At 41.5% G+C, this 16,883-nt stretch overlaps 1 protein-coding gene across 1 annotated transcript in view; it reads left to right on the top strand.

The window, feature by feature from the left end:
- Positions 1-328: 328 nt before the first annotated feature.
- Positions 329-16,883, top strand: part of SI (sucrase-isomaltase) — a 43,144-nt gene continuing 26,589 nt past the window's right edge. The window contains exons 1-17 of the mRNA XM_032120207.1: positions 329-565; positions 1,937-2,057; positions 3,342-3,415; positions 7,539-7,659; positions 7,739-7,848; positions 8,514-8,665; positions 9,993-10,164; positions 11,484-11,583; positions 12,210-12,322; positions 12,856-12,981; positions 13,443-13,574; positions 13,735-13,854; positions 14,447-14,560; positions 14,786-14,870; positions 15,462-15,579; positions 15,951-16,122; positions 16,709-16,825. Of these exons, the coding sequence (XP_031976098.1) occupies positions 1,937-2,057; positions 3,342-3,415; positions 7,539-7,659; positions 7,739-7,848; positions 8,514-8,665; positions 9,993-10,164; positions 11,484-11,583; positions 12,210-12,322; positions 12,856-12,981; positions 13,443-13,574; positions 13,735-13,854; positions 14,447-14,560; positions 14,786-14,870; positions 15,462-15,579; positions 15,951-16,122; positions 16,709-16,825 (1,947 nt within the window). The 5' untranslated portion in view covers positions 329-565. The remainder of the gene's footprint in view (positions 566-1,936; positions 2,058-3,341; positions 3,416-7,538; positions 7,660-7,738; positions 7,849-8,513; positions 8,666-9,992; positions 10,165-11,483; positions 11,584-12,209; positions 12,323-12,855; positions 12,982-13,442; positions 13,575-13,734; positions 13,855-14,446; positions 14,561-14,785; positions 14,871-15,461; positions 15,580-15,950; positions 16,123-16,708; positions 16,826-16,883) is intronic.

Consider the following 16,883-nt stretch of genomic DNA (forward strand, 5'->3'; position numbering starts at 1 on the left):
CTTTTGACATTTATTAGTAGTATCCCATGAAATCTGTTTATATTGATTTAAGATTCATATTTTATCATTAATTCCAATAAAAATTTTAATGGTCATAAATTTGATTCTCCCCTGCAATGAGTTCAGCAGCTCTTTCCCTCATTTGGGAAAGTTTAATGACTTCCTGTGGTGATTAAAGCAGAAATAATAGACAAAGAATCTGAGAGTTCCATGAAGGTTAAAGTACCAAAGATACAGAAAAAGAAGAGATTAAAAAAAAAAACCTAGTCATGCAACTGGATGAGCTGACTGGCATTTTATGGATGTTTATCTCTCCTTTGCAGAATCTGATGCTTCATATTAAACAAAATATTATTAATTAACCAGCCATTCCCAGGCTGCAATAATCCCAGTGTTCAGTCCAAAGAGTGTCTGCAATCTGCCTGTAATTCTGGCTGTGCCTGCCATTGGCCCAGGGCTTTGCAAACACAGCTGAGAACTGATAACAGCAGCTCATAAAACCCCTGGGTTGATGCTGGACTTCACAGTGAGGAGCAGCAGATGAAGGAACCACAGAAACTTTAAGGTATGGCATTTGTTTCATTGCTTCCAAGATTCTGGAGATCTTTGCCTTGCTGGGGAGTGCTCATCATACAACAGAACTTAAATTTATAAATTATAAATACTTATTTCCAATGTTTTAGGGTTTGGAGGGAGACTATGTGAAGAAAGAACTGAAATTCAATGAGATAGGAGGCTTTCATGACAAGAATTGGAATGAAATCAACTTTTCAGATAAATGACCATTAGGTTTTTTAACTTTTAGTATGATAACATCTGGGGCAACACAGCAAGAGGGGGTTTTTGGCTTGGATAGAGGGAGGCTGATGGGTTAAAAATGGCACCAAGAGCATACAATGGCTTAAACTGTTATTTCACACACAAAATAGTTTATTCTGAAGTATTTTTCACTCCTGTGGGTCATCACTAAAACATATAAAAGTGTTCTGATGTGCCAGTGTAATGCACGTGTGCTCCCACACTTTCTCAACTAAACAGAACCAATTTCTTTGTATTTGAGATTGTTTTATGAGGTTAAGTGCTCTTAACCACAAGTTAAATGCAGTGAGAGCTGCCAGTGTGTGTATTGACCTGGCTGCTGAGATTAGTTTTAATTAGTTTTAATCAGTTTGATTGCTGGTGCACAGTTCAGTGGTGATGGTTCTGAGTTGTTCTTTTAGCCAGCACATCCCCCTTGGCTCAGCACCAAATTTACTCACCAATTTACTCACCAAAAAAATACAGAAGGAATTTGGGAAAAACCTCGTGTTTTCCACAGCTTTTTAAGGCACTGACTCCAGTGGCTTATTTCCCATATTTCAGTTGTGATTTCAGCAGCAACCACTGTGCCATGAGCTTGTACACAATCTGTTCTCCCACTGTACGAATGACCAATGTGCCTCTGTCTTGCCTTCCCCGCGTGTCCTGGACACGCCCCCAGAGTTTATTTGAGCTTTTCTCAGGTATATTTTTAACAAATCACGTTCCTCCCTTGTAAGAAAGAACAGACTTGTGATTGATCTAAGGGAAAAAAGAAAGAAAAGGAAAAAAAAGGGGAAGAAGATTTAATTTCTTTTCTGTTTCAGGAATTTTAGTAACCTATAGGAAACTCCATGGTTAATCTCAGGAGTAAATTGTTCTGTTTAAGTGATTTACAGGAAGCAAAATACATTTCTCAGTGTAATAATTTCATAATCTGCACTGGGTGAATTATCCTGGACTGGAGATTTATTGCACACGGTCTTTAAGAAGCATTTTATTTAAGCCTCAGGATTAGGTGGCGTGGCTTAAAACCTGAATAATTTACAATTGTTGCTAATTTAATAAATTGGAAATGTAATTTATAGCTGTTCCTTGTGTTTTGCTTTTACCAATGGTGGTTTTTCTGGATTTCTAGATGGGCAAGAAGTTCAGTGGGCTGGAGCTCACCCTGATCATCCTCTTCTCCGTGGTGGTAGTGATCCTCTGTGTCCTCATTGGGTTGCTGGCCACGGGGCAATCCGGAGTGAAATCTCCAGGTAAGTGCTTCCTACGGCTGCCGGAGGATCAAAAACCCTGAGTAGGATCTGCTCAGCTCTGACTCAGGGTCTCTGTTCTGTGCTTATCTTTAGCCAAAGGTGAATCATGGCCAGAACTTCCTATGGATGATACAATCAAAGTCACCAGCCATGAATGTAATAAATGGTGTGACTCAGGATTTAATGTCATGAAAAAGCTTTTATCTCTCTCTCCCGTGACTGGACTTTCTTTAGGAACATAGAGCTCAGATAATTTCAATTTTTCTTTTGAGTATAAAACAAGGTGACAGAGAAAAAACAGTTTCTCTGATCCCTTCTTTTTGTGAGAGCAGCCAAATTGTGTGGAACATACATTACAATCCTAAAATCCAACAGTGTTTCTTGCCAATTGATACATCAGAAACCCCTTGTGTTCCAGGGATGTGATGCAGAGCACCTGCTTTACTTCCAGCTCTGTTTTGTGTGAGTAATTCCATTCACACACAGGGACTGAAGCAAAAAAGCTTGGAGGTGAAAATGGCAGAAAAATAAAAATTACTGCTTATACAAAGCAAACACCTCGGTGGTTTAGTAACACTGCCCATCCAGACCAAGATCTGCAGATTTTTTCCTGTTTCTGTCATGAGCAGGAGTTTCCCTGAGCAAAAAGCACAAGTGCAGATGATGCAAAGAGGCAAATGTGGGGGAGTGTGTCTATCTGAGCCCAGGGCACATCCCTGCACTTCACAGTCCTTGTTCCAGACATAAACAATGTTCCCAAATACATAAAGTAACCTTCAGTGCTCCCTTTAATCAGCTAAAGCTGCCCATGCTAAATTCAGTCCCACAAACCTGAAATCGAAAGGAGCATCTTAATGGAGCTTTGAGGTGCTTTTCCCTGATGCTCCCACAGCTCCTGTGGGAAACTGTGGCTCTGGGGAAGGAGTGTAAGAAAATAAAGTTCTTCCAATTTATAGTTTTGCACATATTTTCACATAAAGCAGAGCCTGTTGCCCCACAGGAGTCACTGAAAAGTGGACTAATGAAATAAAGTTATCAACATCACCCACATGCTCAAAAGCTTTGAGGTGAAGGTGTCACGTTTGAGATAGTTGTGCACCATGTTCCAAAGGTAAGAGTAAGTCACAGAAGCAATGGTTTATTGTGACTTGAACCCATGTTGTTTCAGGGGTTCCAGCTGGTGAGAGGCAGCCAGCAGAAGCACGTGCTGAGTTCAGAGGGAATCAAGTTATTCCTGCAGTTTAGGGATGCTGGTAATAACCCATTCCTTTATTTCCCTGACAGACTTTTACCCACAATGTCAGGAGATACCAGTAGCAGAGAGAATCGACTGCATCCCGGATCAATTGGCAACACAGGTCTGGAAACATTCTGGAAAATAATAGAAAACAGGTTTCATCCCATAAAACCTCCTTGTGTGTTTATGAAAATGTAATTTGTCTCTACTAGATCAGGTATTTTCTTAATATTTTTTAAATCTGTGATTTCCCCAACATCTGCAGGGGAGTTCAACTCCTCTACCACCACTTCAGCCCATGGACAGAGGGTCTGATTTGGGGAGAGGTGGCAACAAAATTGGTCAGACATCAAGCAGTTAAAAAAAAGTCACTCTTGGTTTTTAACAACTTTTTCTGAACAGTTTCATTTGGTGTGATGGTCAAAAACTGGCATTTATAATAATGCAGAAATGATGGGCTTTACTGAGATGTGCAATTTTAGAATGTACAAGACGTGGTCAGAGTTTCCTTTCGGACCCAGTTTGGATCCCAGCGTCTTCCTCCCCTGGTTGGGGTGTCTGAGAGAGCAGAGTATGGAAAAGACCTTTTGGCTGAAGAATCTCTGAGATAAAATTCCCGGTGAAAAGCATCACCTGAGGCTGGATGAGGCTTGGAGCAACCTGGGATGGTGGAAGGTTCCCTGCCCGTGGCAGGGGTAGAATGAGATGAGCTCTGAGGTCCCTTCCAACCCAAACCATTCCATGATTTTATGATGCTCTTTACTTTTCAGTGCTTCCACTTTGAGAACCTTTCTGTAATAGTTAGCCTGGAAACACTATTATTATTTTAATAATTATTATTATTATTCATCTTTATTATGGATTTTCTTGTTTTCTGGTGGATGCCTGACATCCTTCTTTGATTTGGGGACAGGCAGCTAAGGAGAAAAAAACCAGTGTGGGTTACTTCTGTCATTCACAGAGGTATAAAAATTGTTCACCAGCTGTCTGAACCTCTGAGGGACTTCCCATCTAATTCCAGAGCTGGCCGTTGTTAAAGCCTCTCATGCCACGGGTTCTGTTATGATTTGTAGTTCAATAAAGTCCTGCAGGGGACAGGTTAGGAAAAGTTCAAATCACAGCCTGTTCCTCGACTCCTCAGGTTCCTTCCCTGCCCCAGGAACAGGCACAGCACTGCAGGAGAAGCCATGCAGATCATTTAAATCTGTAATTACTGCCTTTGAAGCAGTCACCCTGTGTTACGTGCTGCACCCCTCAAGCAGGGAGGGAACCCGGGGTGCTCTGCTTGCAGCTGCAAGGCTGGAGGCAGGAAGGAATTGAAAACAATCAAATCATAGCTCCCAGCAGAAGAGTAGGTGCAGATTGCAACACTGAGGGTGCCAGATCTGGAATTTGGGGTAAAAGAAATGATTCCTGAATATTAGTGAAGACCAGGCAGCAGATTTCACAGGATTAGAGATAAATATCACCTTTACTCTGTGCTGTGAGGTGCAGGGTCCCATCTCAGTGGTTCTCTTCACTCCTGTGTACATTTTTCCTGGAAGTGATTTGGGTGTGTCAGGCCACACAAATGCAGCAACCTGTGAAACCACAGGTACCTGCATCACTCTTCTGCAGTGGTTTGTGTTAATGGTTTTCAGAATAAAGAGCAGCACGGAAAATTAGGATTCACCTAAGCTGATCTGGAACGTTTAGTGTCTGCCTTGATTTCCTGAGTCACTGAAGATGTCCAGGATGGAGCCAGAAAATGAGCAGGATTGCAGAAAACAGAAGAAAGAAAATGAACCGGGAAAAAAAAAAAAACAAAAACAGGAGGAAAGAAAGAAAAAAAGAAGAGGAAGGGAGGAAAAAATTAAGAGAAAGAAAAATAGCTGTTTATTTTCTTTCTTCTTTTCTTCCTATCTGATCATATGGTTGGTGAAGATAGAGATGCTGAAAGAAGGAAGGTATTTAGTGACTGTTCACTGCTGTGGAACATTGCCGGGAGGTCTGATCAGGCAGGCAGAACACACCAGTAAAACATGAATTCCTCTGAGCAGAGCTCATGCAGGCCAGGCTGACACCTCTGCCAGCTCATGGAAAGGGGCATTGTTGGTTTGATTTTGGGTTTTGTGCTTTTCTTCCCAAACTGCCCTGCTGGTAGAGGCCTGTGTGGATGCACAGAACAGCACATTTTAGTTCAGCACGTGGCCAAGCTCTTTGAGTCCTTGGTGCTCAGTTCATGCTGTGCCCCAGTGGAAACGGTTTCCTCGTATCTAGGGTTGTTCCCAATTAAGCTTTGGCTTTCCTGGGTGTTGGCTTTCCTATTGTGCTGCTTTTACAGCTCACAGGCTGGGATCACATCTTTATTTATGGCAGATGATTGCTTTTACAACAGGCTCCCCAGTGTCTCTGGTGAACTCTGCTCCTTTCGCTGTGCCAGGCCTAACCAATCCTGAACTCCTGTGTCTACTTCCTTGTGCAGAAAGCTCAATAGGCCACCAAAATAGTAATCTGCCTGGATAAGATCCAGCTGGAAAAGTATCACTGGACTGTGAAGTAGCTGCTGAAAATGGCCGAGAACTATTCATGAGAAATGGCTGGGGAAAAGAAAAAGGTGCTTAGGAAGCTGGGAATGTGGATGCTTGAACTGCCAGGTTCTAGAAAAATCAGTTCAAGTTATTCTGCTTTTTATGGGATGATCACTGGTCTAGGGAGGGATAAGAGGATGGAGGTAGTAACTGTTCTTGTATATTTAGGATATTCCCCTATATATGAAGGAAATGAAGTCAGGGAATGAAGCTGTGATCTCTGCAGCCTTGGAGGGCTTGGTGCTTCCTCTCCTTTGCCATAGTTTTTAAAGGGGAAATAGGGAGTTCTCCTGGTGGCATCTGGGAAGGTGGGAAGTGAGCCTGGGTTTTTCCCAGCGTTACAAAGGGCTTACATCGCTTTGTGTATCAAAGGAGGGAAAATGCGTCCCTACATCTCTCCTCCAACCGTTTGTCACTTGGAACCTGATGGAAATGACAGCAAATGTTTTTCTGATGGGATAAATCCATTACAAACAGACACACATTTACCTGTTTGGTGAATCTGGGGTTTATTTTGGGTGATTCTGAGCCATTTCTGTGTTCTGTAAAACCACTATCAAATAAATGCGCAGACACTCCCCAAGGTGGTGGCTTTGTGAGCTCCCTCAGTGCTTCCTTCAGCACCTGCCTGATTGTTGGGCTGGAGCTGCCTTATCTTTTATCTGTTCAGAGCCTCTGAAAATAACTTGAGCTGCATTAACTGGGTTGGGCTCTCTAACCCCAAAACAAGGACAGCAGCAATGAAGCTTTTGGGTTGTGTCCACCTATTTCAAGCTGCAGAAAATTTTAGATATTTATCACAAACACCAAAAGCATTTGAGCACAATCAGATGAAGGCAGAAAGAGCTTCTGGTAGAGGATAGGTGGAAAGTGAGGTTTTGAAGGTGTCCCTGTTGGATTTGGATACCTGAGATCACTGATGGACATTGCCCTTCACCCTCAGTGAGAGAGGTTGTTCTACCACTGCCCTTTGCCCTAAGTAGTGAATGGGGTTTTAAAGGAGAGAAACTTAGTGATAAATTGCCCAAATCTTATCTCCAAACATAAACCTCACACACAGAGCACATGAGCAAGTTAATTCCCAACAGCAAAGCAAGGGAATTTCAGCTTTCTAGTGAATGGGAGTGTAAAGGTTGGTGCCACTACACTGAGAAAGAGGCTTGAAACAATAGGCTTATTTTTTTAAAAAAAATTGATTTGTCTCAATTCGAGGTTTTGTAGAAACGATTGGAGTATTTCTGATACTAAAAAAATCACATTAAGATGTAGATATTATACACAGTGTTCAATTATGTATATGTAAATATTTATTAGATATAAATTTCAGCCCCTCTCCAGGGCGTGACTTTTGGCCAGACTCTGCTGCATCTGTCACAGCTCAAATGGTTCGATAATTCTTTTGAGGTGTCCATTTTACCTGTGGATCTTGTGGTTTTCAGAATGTACGTCTAATAAGCAAGTTTACTCTGAATCCAGAAAAAAATCCTCTTTTGTGAGTTCTGTGCCACTGAGTTCACTTACAGAGTTTTTCAAAGAAGGACTTGACCTGAGTGCAGAGATTGTGAAGGTTTCTGGTGTTTGGGGTGAAATGCACTCCGTGTGCACTTTAGCTGGTTTAGTATGGATTTATTTGTGTAAGCCCAGCTGATCTGTGCCCCTCCTGTCCTTACTCAGAGCACTTGCTCCCTCCGTGGCTGCTGCTGGAGCCCCCAGAGCGACACCAGTGTGCCCTGGTGCTTCTTCTCCCCCAAACACGGCTACAAAGTGCAGGGCTCCCAGAAATCCACCCAGGCAGGTAAGCTCTGGGCTGGGTTCCCCCAGTTCCCACCCCCTGATGTCCCATTCCACACAACACCTTGTCCTTGTCTCCCAAGGATTTGAGGCCACGTTGAAAAGGCTGCCATCCCCTTCCCTCTTCGGGAATGACATCCACACGGTGCTGCTCACAGGAGAGTATCAGACACCCAATCGCTTCCGATTCAAGGTCAGTGCGTGCCTTGTTCTGCTTCAAGGTCCATTTTCTCTGCAAGATGTGAGGTTGCCTGTGCAGGGAATGTAGGATTGATGCCTCTGGAGCACTCTCATGATTCCCACTGAAGCCCTTTTGTTGTCCTCCCTGCTGTTGCAGTGCCTCAGGTTAACAGGCACTTGGCACAGTGGGAATTCTGCTTGAAAAGTCACCGAGACCTTTGTAAAGCTCAGCTTTTCTATTATCTACCATTTGTCCTCATCCCAGGAAGATTTGGGGGATAAATGTATTTACTTACTTTTTATTTATGGCCCAGTCACATCTCTCAATCATTTTGACACACAACATCAGCTTTTCCAGATTTGTGTTTTCTCTGGAAAGCTCAGGACTCTGTGCCATGGATGTGGGGTATCAGCGGTTTATAGGATTGAAAACCTTCTGTGGGAGACTTTGTGCTGTGGTGGGTTCCTGGTGAGCCAGGGAAACACAGAGTCAAATATTCTGAGGAAAATGGCTGAAAGTGAGTAATTAAACTTGGAAGTGAATAACAATAAAAGAAAGAGGAGACTGGGGTAAGGGTGGAAATACCTGAGTGAGAACTATGTGTAAATGCTGTAAAAGATTTGCATTAGGGATCAATTTGTGAAGGCCCAACACTTGTGTTTTGTAAAAATGTGCAGATCACTGACCCCAACTCACAAAGATTCGAGGTCCCTCACGAGCACGTGCGGCCGTTCACGGGGTCCGCGGCCACCGGCCTCAACTACAAGGTGGAGCTGAAGCAGGAACCCTTCGGCATCGTGGTGACCAGAGCAAGCAATGGCAAAGTGCTGTAAGTCGTGGTGGGGCTCCCTCGGGGCCACAGATGTCACTGGGGCCCTGTGAAAGCTGGGGATGCCACCTGTGAGGTGTCCTCTTGGACACAGAGTCTGCTTCTCTTCTTTTGTCTGATGGATGTCCCTCAAGGACTCTCGGGGTGCCTTTGGGAACAAAGTCTGTGAGCTCTGTCTGAAAGGTTTCAGGTGTGGCTCTCTGATCACTTTCCCCTAGTGCTGGGGAAATCTCCACAGCTACTTTGTCCTGTCAATTGGAGGAACTTTTATTATCTGAGGGACTCTTTGCCAATGCTTCAAACCACGTGGGAAAAGTCCTCATTGCACCTTTTGTCTCACCTGTGCTGAGGGCCTGAATCACCAAAACCAGGCTGCCCTTTAGACCTGTGATGTCCAAGGACAGCTGATTGTGCAAGGCTGTGTGTAAAATATTTAATGAACTTGAACACTGAATTCTCTCATCCCATTTACATTCTAAAACTAAATAAATAAACCAAACCTACTGACCCACAGGTGTCCAAGTGCCCTCAGAGAGGGGAAGTGCCAGGATGAAGGTGCTCGTTAAATCACCCAGGAATGATTACCTGTCACAGGGCTGGGCCATGTGGATTAGCAAGGCTTCGAGTTTAATTAATTAAGGGTTACTTTTTGCTCTTCTTAGCATTGTTTTCTTGCCTGGAATCCTCTGTAATGATTGATTTGCAATTATAGAGGGCACAGAGGATGGACTTGGCAGTCAGCAGTGCCTGACTGATGAAACACGTACAGGGAGGTGGGTAAGACACCTGTGGGACCATGTTGAAACAATTCTCTGGGATATTGTCTCTGGAAAATTTTCCTTAGGCCTTTGCTTAATTTCATAAATGTGTTTGCTTTTGGTTCTCTAAAAAAAATGACAGTGATGTTGGACTCTGAGTTTGAGGATCTCAAAGGAAGCTGTTGCTACCATGGGATAAGAGCAGCCCCTCAGAGATAAATCCCTGATAAATCTGTTTGCACAAGATCACTGATTTTCCCCCACCCTTAAACAGCCCAACAAAAGAGAGACCTCTTTATAAAAGGACAAGCAGGGACCAATGTGTTACAACAGTTCATTACCAAAATCCTGATTATTCTGATAAGGTCTGTGACCTTCCATCATCATTTTTTCCACCTGAGGCCCCGAAGGAGAGTTCTGATTCCATCAACAGTTGGAAGAAAACTTGAAAGATCTGGGTGGAGACTTCACTCTGCCATCCAGCCCCAGCTAAAAGGAGCAGAAAGAGTTCTCGCAACAATTCTTTGTAAAACTCTTCTTTTTCCCCTTTTTTTGCTTTTTTTCACCAGGTTTGACACAACCATTGGCCCCCTGCAGTACTCTGACCAGTTCCTGCAGCTCTCCATCAAACTGCCCAGCAGCAACATCTACGGCGTGGGGGAGCATGTGCACAAACAGTACAGGCACGATGTCAACTGGAAAACCTGGCCTATTTTCAGCAGGGACACTGCCCCCTCTGCAGTAAGTTTGGGGTTCTTTCCCCTCGTTCTTTGCAGTTCTGGAACCCAAACCTCTCGGGCAGTGAACACATTCCTGTATCCACTGAGTTTTCCCTAAAGATCTTTCAGGCACTGCATGTTGTTACCGAAAGCTCCGTGGTACGGATGGATGCTCCCTGATTTTTTGTGTTGGTGTGCAATGGAAAACCAATGGATAAACCTTAACAGATGAGTCTGCAGCTTCCAGTGATAGTCAGAATAAATAACATACTAATAAATAACAATATGTCTTAATGCATTGCTGTGTGCAGGGTTCAGTTCACATGGCACAGGCTGATTCAGCAACATCCTTGAAGCTCAAATTATGGAAAAATTCTCCTTAACAGGTGTCTCTTTCCAAGACAAAATATGTCTGTCAGCTGTTACTTGTTTCTAGAGTTTTTCTGGCTGTCCCTGTATGAAACAATTTCTATGGCACCCATTTTTTGATAACTGTTAAGATTACTTTCACCATTACATCAGCTTCATAAAGTAATTCCCTGCTTTGAGAGAGAACTTTTGTTCCACAGCAGTGGGAACTGTACTGACAGAAACCTGAGGGTGAGATGACTGGATGTAGTTAATTAATAATCTGGAATTTGTACCCATTGCCTTGAGATTCCTTCTCACTCTTTCCTCTGGTTTGAAGATAGCTCAACGCAATGGCTCCACTGAATGTAGACTCATTAAGATAAAATAACAGTGAACTAAGTTAGGCTGGTTGCAAATTGCTCATGTTCCGTTCCTTGTTCATTTGAACTGAATTTGCTTCTTCAGGAGAAAAAGCACAACTCTTGCAACAATTGTTAACAGCTCTAAGGGGTTTTATTGCTAATAATAGCAACAGAAAGGAATTAAAGAAAAATATTAGCAAGGAAATGAAAAAGCAGCAATATTTCCTTAGATTAGACATCAAAATTATTGCCTTGCAGGATGAATAGAAATATAGATTAGATGTAAAATCTAATCTATGGTGAAAGGGGATGGAAGCACCTCTCAAGTTCTCCTTGATGAGCACATTTATTCTCCAGAAATAGAGCTGCAATATCTGCCAGCTCTCCTGGAGATCCATCAGATCTGTTATCTATTTATTGGGGAAACTCTTGTTTTAATGGAAAATAAAGGAGAATAACGCCAGGAAAACCAGAACATATGAAACAGGGAAGTGTCAGGACTTAAATTTTTGTAGTTTGTTCTATTTTGAGACGTTTCAAGTTCTACCCATGATATATTTTGAAATATTCCAGAGCAGATCCTGTTATTAGCTTTTAACCAGCTTGCCTGTTCCCTCCACTATTTTAGGCAATGGATAACTTATATGGAGCCCAGACTTTCTTCCTGTGTTTGGAAGATGACACTGGAGCCTCCTTTGGTGTTTTCCTGATGAACAGCAATGCCATGGGTAAGAAACCTTTCTCTGTGACTCTGAGCAGTGCAGTTAAAATTCTTTTGAAATCTGTGAGACTGTGATCAAAACTGAGCTGATGTAGATGTCCCTTCTTAAAAACACCCCCAATATCTGAGGCATCATTACTCTGTGTTTAATAATATTTCACATACACAGTACGAGCAGTGGGTAGCTCCCAGTTAACTGGAGGATTTTGATGGAAATCTGAGGGTCAGAAACTGATCCAAAGTCTGTACAGGTCTGAACTGGAAGAAAGGGTTAAATTTGTAGTGAACAACACTTGGAAGTAAATGTCCTTTAGTCCCTTCTGATAAGCATATTTATATTTACAGAGCTCTGCATGTCTTGAGGCTGGAAAGTTGTACCCAAACTTAAAAGATAAAAGGTTGAACTGTTGGATTTCTTCTGATTCTCTTCTCTACAGCATGTAAAGGAATGGAAATAGGGGCACATAAAGAGGTGTCTGATTTCCCCCTCTTTGTTCAGTTAAAAGTTTGTGTTCCTTAGGCATTTTGTGGTTTTTACTTCAGTAAACTCTCTGATTATCAATTAGAAAACGGCAAAGTTATTTTAGAATTTCCTGTCCTTCAGAACTGTTTTTGTGCACTCTTGTCTGGCAGAGTTTGTGGTGCAGCCTGCTCCAGCTGTGACCTACAGAACCATCGGGGGCATCCTGGATTTCTACATCTTCCTGGGGAACACTCCAGAGCAAGTAGTCCAGGAGTACCTGAAGGTACCTTCACCTACTGGGATTATGCATTGAAAAGACTTTTCTTAAGTGCTTGGGATTTATTTTATAATATTTTATTTTATAATATTTTTTCTCTGGGTGCTGGAGAGGCGACCATGCTCGAGGCGCAAGAGCTCCAACATTCATTAATCTGTAATTTACACCATAATCATTAGAGCTGCAGGTGGCCTCTAGAATAATTTATGTTTCCTTGCTCCTGCCATAAGGACAAATTCCTGTTCCTATGGCTATGTTATGGGATAGAGAGTGTGTTTATAGGCTGTCTGGATTTTATGATCATAAGATATCACTGGGTGTCTTTAGGTTCCAGTGGCACTTTAAAGAACAGGCATTGTCCCAAAACACTGGTAATTCCTAAAATAAAGAAATAATGGGGAAAAATATTGTGTTTTGAGTCGGGCTGTGCATTGAGTGTGCATTATTCGAGCAGATTTGGGGAATGTGGATGCAGGGAAAGGGGATGAGTTGACACAAGGTGTCCAACAGCACGTGGGATTTTTGCTGTCCCCTTGCAGCTCGTGGGACTGCCAGCACTGCCCTCCTACTGGAGCCTGGGATTCCAGCTCAGCCGCTATGGTTACAGCTCCCTGGATGAGGTGAAGGAAGTTGTGGAGAGGAACAGGGCCATCGGGCTGCCCTATGTGAGTATGGGATTAGGGAAGGACGCAGAGATCCTGCCCCCGCTTCATTCTCCATCAGTTTGGATTAGGAAATGTGTGGTGTCAAATGTTTTTGTACATTTTGATGTTAGACCCATTACCAGAGCATGGGATGGGGGAGGGGTGAACTGCAGTAAGATTTATTCAAACACTTTACTGTAATAATTTGTCTTTTATTCTTTCCAACTCTATCCATTTTTCTTCTCACGGAACATTTTTTTTATTGTCTGTGGACAGGTATGGAACCATATATTGTTCTTAATTGACAGTCATAGGCAAAGTACAATTGACTTTTAAAATTAGATTTTTGGGGGATATGAATCTGGTGTCTTCAACAGAATAAGAATACCCTGATATTAAGCTAATATTTGGGAAGAAAATGGACTAATAAAAATCTTTACCTAACACTTCTCCTGGAAAAGCTGAACTCCCTTCTCTTTCAGGATACCCAAGTCATTGACATTGATTATATGGAGGAAAGGAAAGATTTTACTTATGACAAAGTGAACTTCAAAAATCTCCCTGAATTTGCAGCTTATTTGCATGATTATGGACAAAAATATGTCATCATATTGGTAAGCATTTAATTACTCATTTTTTCCCTTGTAAACACTTTCATTACAGTTATTTATTTATTATTATTCTTATTCTATGTAATTATTGCACGTATAGCCTGTAATAATTGATAGAATATCCTGATTTCTTCTTTTCTTTGTTGCTTTCTGATTTCTTTAGGATCCTGCCATTAGCACCCAAAATCTGGTTGATGGAAGTTCCTATGGAAGCTACGTCAGGGGAACGCAGAGAAAAGTCTGGATTAATGAATCAGATGGAGTAACAGCACTGCTTGGGCAGGTAATCGTGGTTCCACACACTGGGACCTGATCTGTTGTCCTTGTTAGGATTTAATTTAGCTCAGGGGACCTATCTACCAGTGACAGAAAAGTGTGTAAGGTCTCTTGTAGACGGAATGAATTCCCAAACTTTTTAAACTTTTTTTCCATTTTTTCCATTAAAACAGTATTTTTCATTAATCTTACATTCAAATTAATATTTTTTAAAATTTTAGGTTTTTAAAAGAAAAATAGAATTAAAATTGCAATTAAAATCACATTTGTTCACATTAGCCCTGCATTTTGTTTACATTAACACTAAAATTTTTATACATTAAAGTGTGATTTGAAGGCTCAAGGGACATTTCATCAGCCAGCTCCTATTTATTTCCAGTAGCTACTGAAGATCCTGACCCCACATTATCCTTTTAATTTATATTCTTAACTTCTATTGAGAATTTTCTCAGCTGTGCATGGTTCCTTACAAGAAAAAGAACTGAAAAACCCAAAGTTAGACTCCTCTTTCTGTGTCCAACCTGAGCAGATCTATGATTCTATAAACTCTTTTTATTCTTGCTCAAAGTGTATTAATCGTTTCCCTTTGAATATTCCAGGTGTGGCCAGGGGAAACTGTGTTCCCAGACTTCACCAACCCTGAATGCACGAGCTGGTGGGTGAACGAGTGCAAATTGTTCCATGACACTGTGCCCTATGATGGGCTCTGGATTGTGAGTAATTCACAATTTTCATTTCTATTTTTAAAATATTGATGATAGCAGATGTTTATTACATTAAGTTTTTATTGGATTGCACGGTATTTTTGATATCAGAAAGCAGATGTTGAAGAAGAGCTACTAATAATTCCTTAAAGGATGACAGAATAGAATGGAAGACTTTTTTTAGAAAAAAGGAATTAAGGTAACTTTATTACATACTGCATCTTTCCTTCCCAGGATATGAATGAAGTGTGCAACTTTGTTCAAGGCTCAAAAGGTGGTTGTGCACAGAATGAGTTAAACTACCCTCCTTACACTCCCCGTAAGTCCAGCTGCTTTTATCAGAACAATAAAATAAAATTTTAACTGCCTTCAAGGATACAACGTGATTTTAGTGTAGTTCTTATGGGTGGGGGTTGGACATTCCTGTTGATGGAAAATATTGATCTGCTTGTATTTGTTTACTTCAGGTGTGGTTTATAGGACTGCCTCTTTTCTCTTGCCAAATAACTACTGGATATTTGTCATTGCATTAATTATGTCTGATGACGTAACGATCCTCTTGCACTGTCAGTAGTTTTTGAGATATTTGCAGAACTAAAACAGAGCTCATGGTTTGTATTAATAGTAGTTTAAGTAACCTTTGCCAGCATGTTGTCAGGTGGTGATTCAGGAATTCAGAGCACAGCTCTCAGTTCCTCGCATGGGTGCAAAGCTCAGGAGTGGAGGTTTCACAGAGCAAAGATGAACCAAACCAACAGCCAAGAGCAGCATTTTGGGTCTGGAGTAATTAAACTGCCTGAGTGCAAAAATAAAGAGGAAAAAGGGGCTTGGATATCATAAGCATTAAAGATTGGAAATATGAATAATAAAAGTGTACCTTAACAGTGCTATTTGTATTCCTTTCTTCAAGATATTCTTGACAGACTCTTGTATTCCAAGACAATTTGCATGGACGCAGTGCAGAACTGGGGGAAGCAGTATGATGTCCACAATCTTTATGGATATTCCATGATCTTATCCAGTAAAAAGTAAGGAAAGCATCCTAAAATCCTGCAGAAAGGTTTTGGAGCAGTGCATGACCTGCATTTTCCAAAGTACCACGAGACTTGACTCCTAAAGGAATGAGATTCCTGGAAAACACTGCATTATACTTGAGCCAATTTAGCCAAGGCAAAATCCAGAGCCTGGAGTTGGCAGGAAAAGCCACAAATTGGTTGTCAGAGCTGTGTAAAAAGATTATTTCAAATGAATATCTTGAACTTTGCTAAAATACAGCTGCAAAGAGGTCCCCATTCCTGGGATGAATAATCAGTGCAAATCAGTAAAAAGCTTCGTACAGAATTATCGATGTCTGAGTTGTCTGTTCCTCTGTGTAATTCCAGTCTCATTTACTTTTCAGAGCCATTGAGGAGGTCTTTCCTGGAAAGAGAAGCTTCCTCATTTCGAGGTCTACTTTTGCGGGATCGGGAAAGCACTCAGGACACTGGCTGGGGGATAATGCAGCAACGTGGGATCACCTGAGATGGGCAATCCCTGGAATGCTGGAGTTTAACCTCTTTGGAATTCCTTATGTAGGACATCAGTTTGTGCCATCCTTTCAAAGCAGATAACAGATTATCTGACTAAGCACTCTCTAAATAACCACTTACATTGTCACCTCAAAATGAACCCTTTTTAGGAATCTCCTTTGAACATTTCTTTTCAATTGTCGATTTTTGATTTAGGCCATTTATTTTCATTTTTGTGGCTGTGGTGACATAAATGTGGGTAACAAACTTATTCTCTTTTATATCCCAATCCACCTCTTATTTTAGTAATTTTTAAACACTAGTGAGGGATGTGAAACACTTCCTGGTTTTCTTATCATTTCAAATTAGAGACATCCATTTAGAAGGGAAACAGCCAAATTCCTTTTTATGGTTTAAATTTGAACGGCTTTGAAGCTTTTTTCCCGTTCTGTGCATATTATCACCAAACAAGAAGGTAAAGATTTGGAAGAAGCAGAATGATGGGTGGTGTTAGCAGGGTGTCAGTTTGATTTTTTGGACAGCATAGCTGGATTTGGAAGGAGAACGGTACAAATGTGTTGTAGATTTTGAGGTGCAGAACACTGTACATCCAATGAATTCTGTTTTTTTTTTAAATTTTGTTTTAAAGATTGGAGCAGATATTTGTGGTTTCGGTGGCGACACCACAGAGGAACTTTGCAGACGATGGATGCAGGTGGGAGCATTTTACCCATTCTCCAGGAACCACAATGCTATAGATGCCATAGTAAGTTGTGCTTTCTGTTAAAAATTACTTTGTGTTACACATTTCCTTTAATATCACT

Source organism: Corvus moneduloides, chromosome 10, assembly GCF_009650955.1.
Source record: "Corvus moneduloides isolate bCorMon1 chromosome 10, bCorMon1.pri, whole genome shotgun sequence".
Taxonomy (NCBI): Eukaryota; Metazoa; Chordata; class Aves; order Passeriformes; family Corvidae; genus Corvus; species Corvus moneduloides.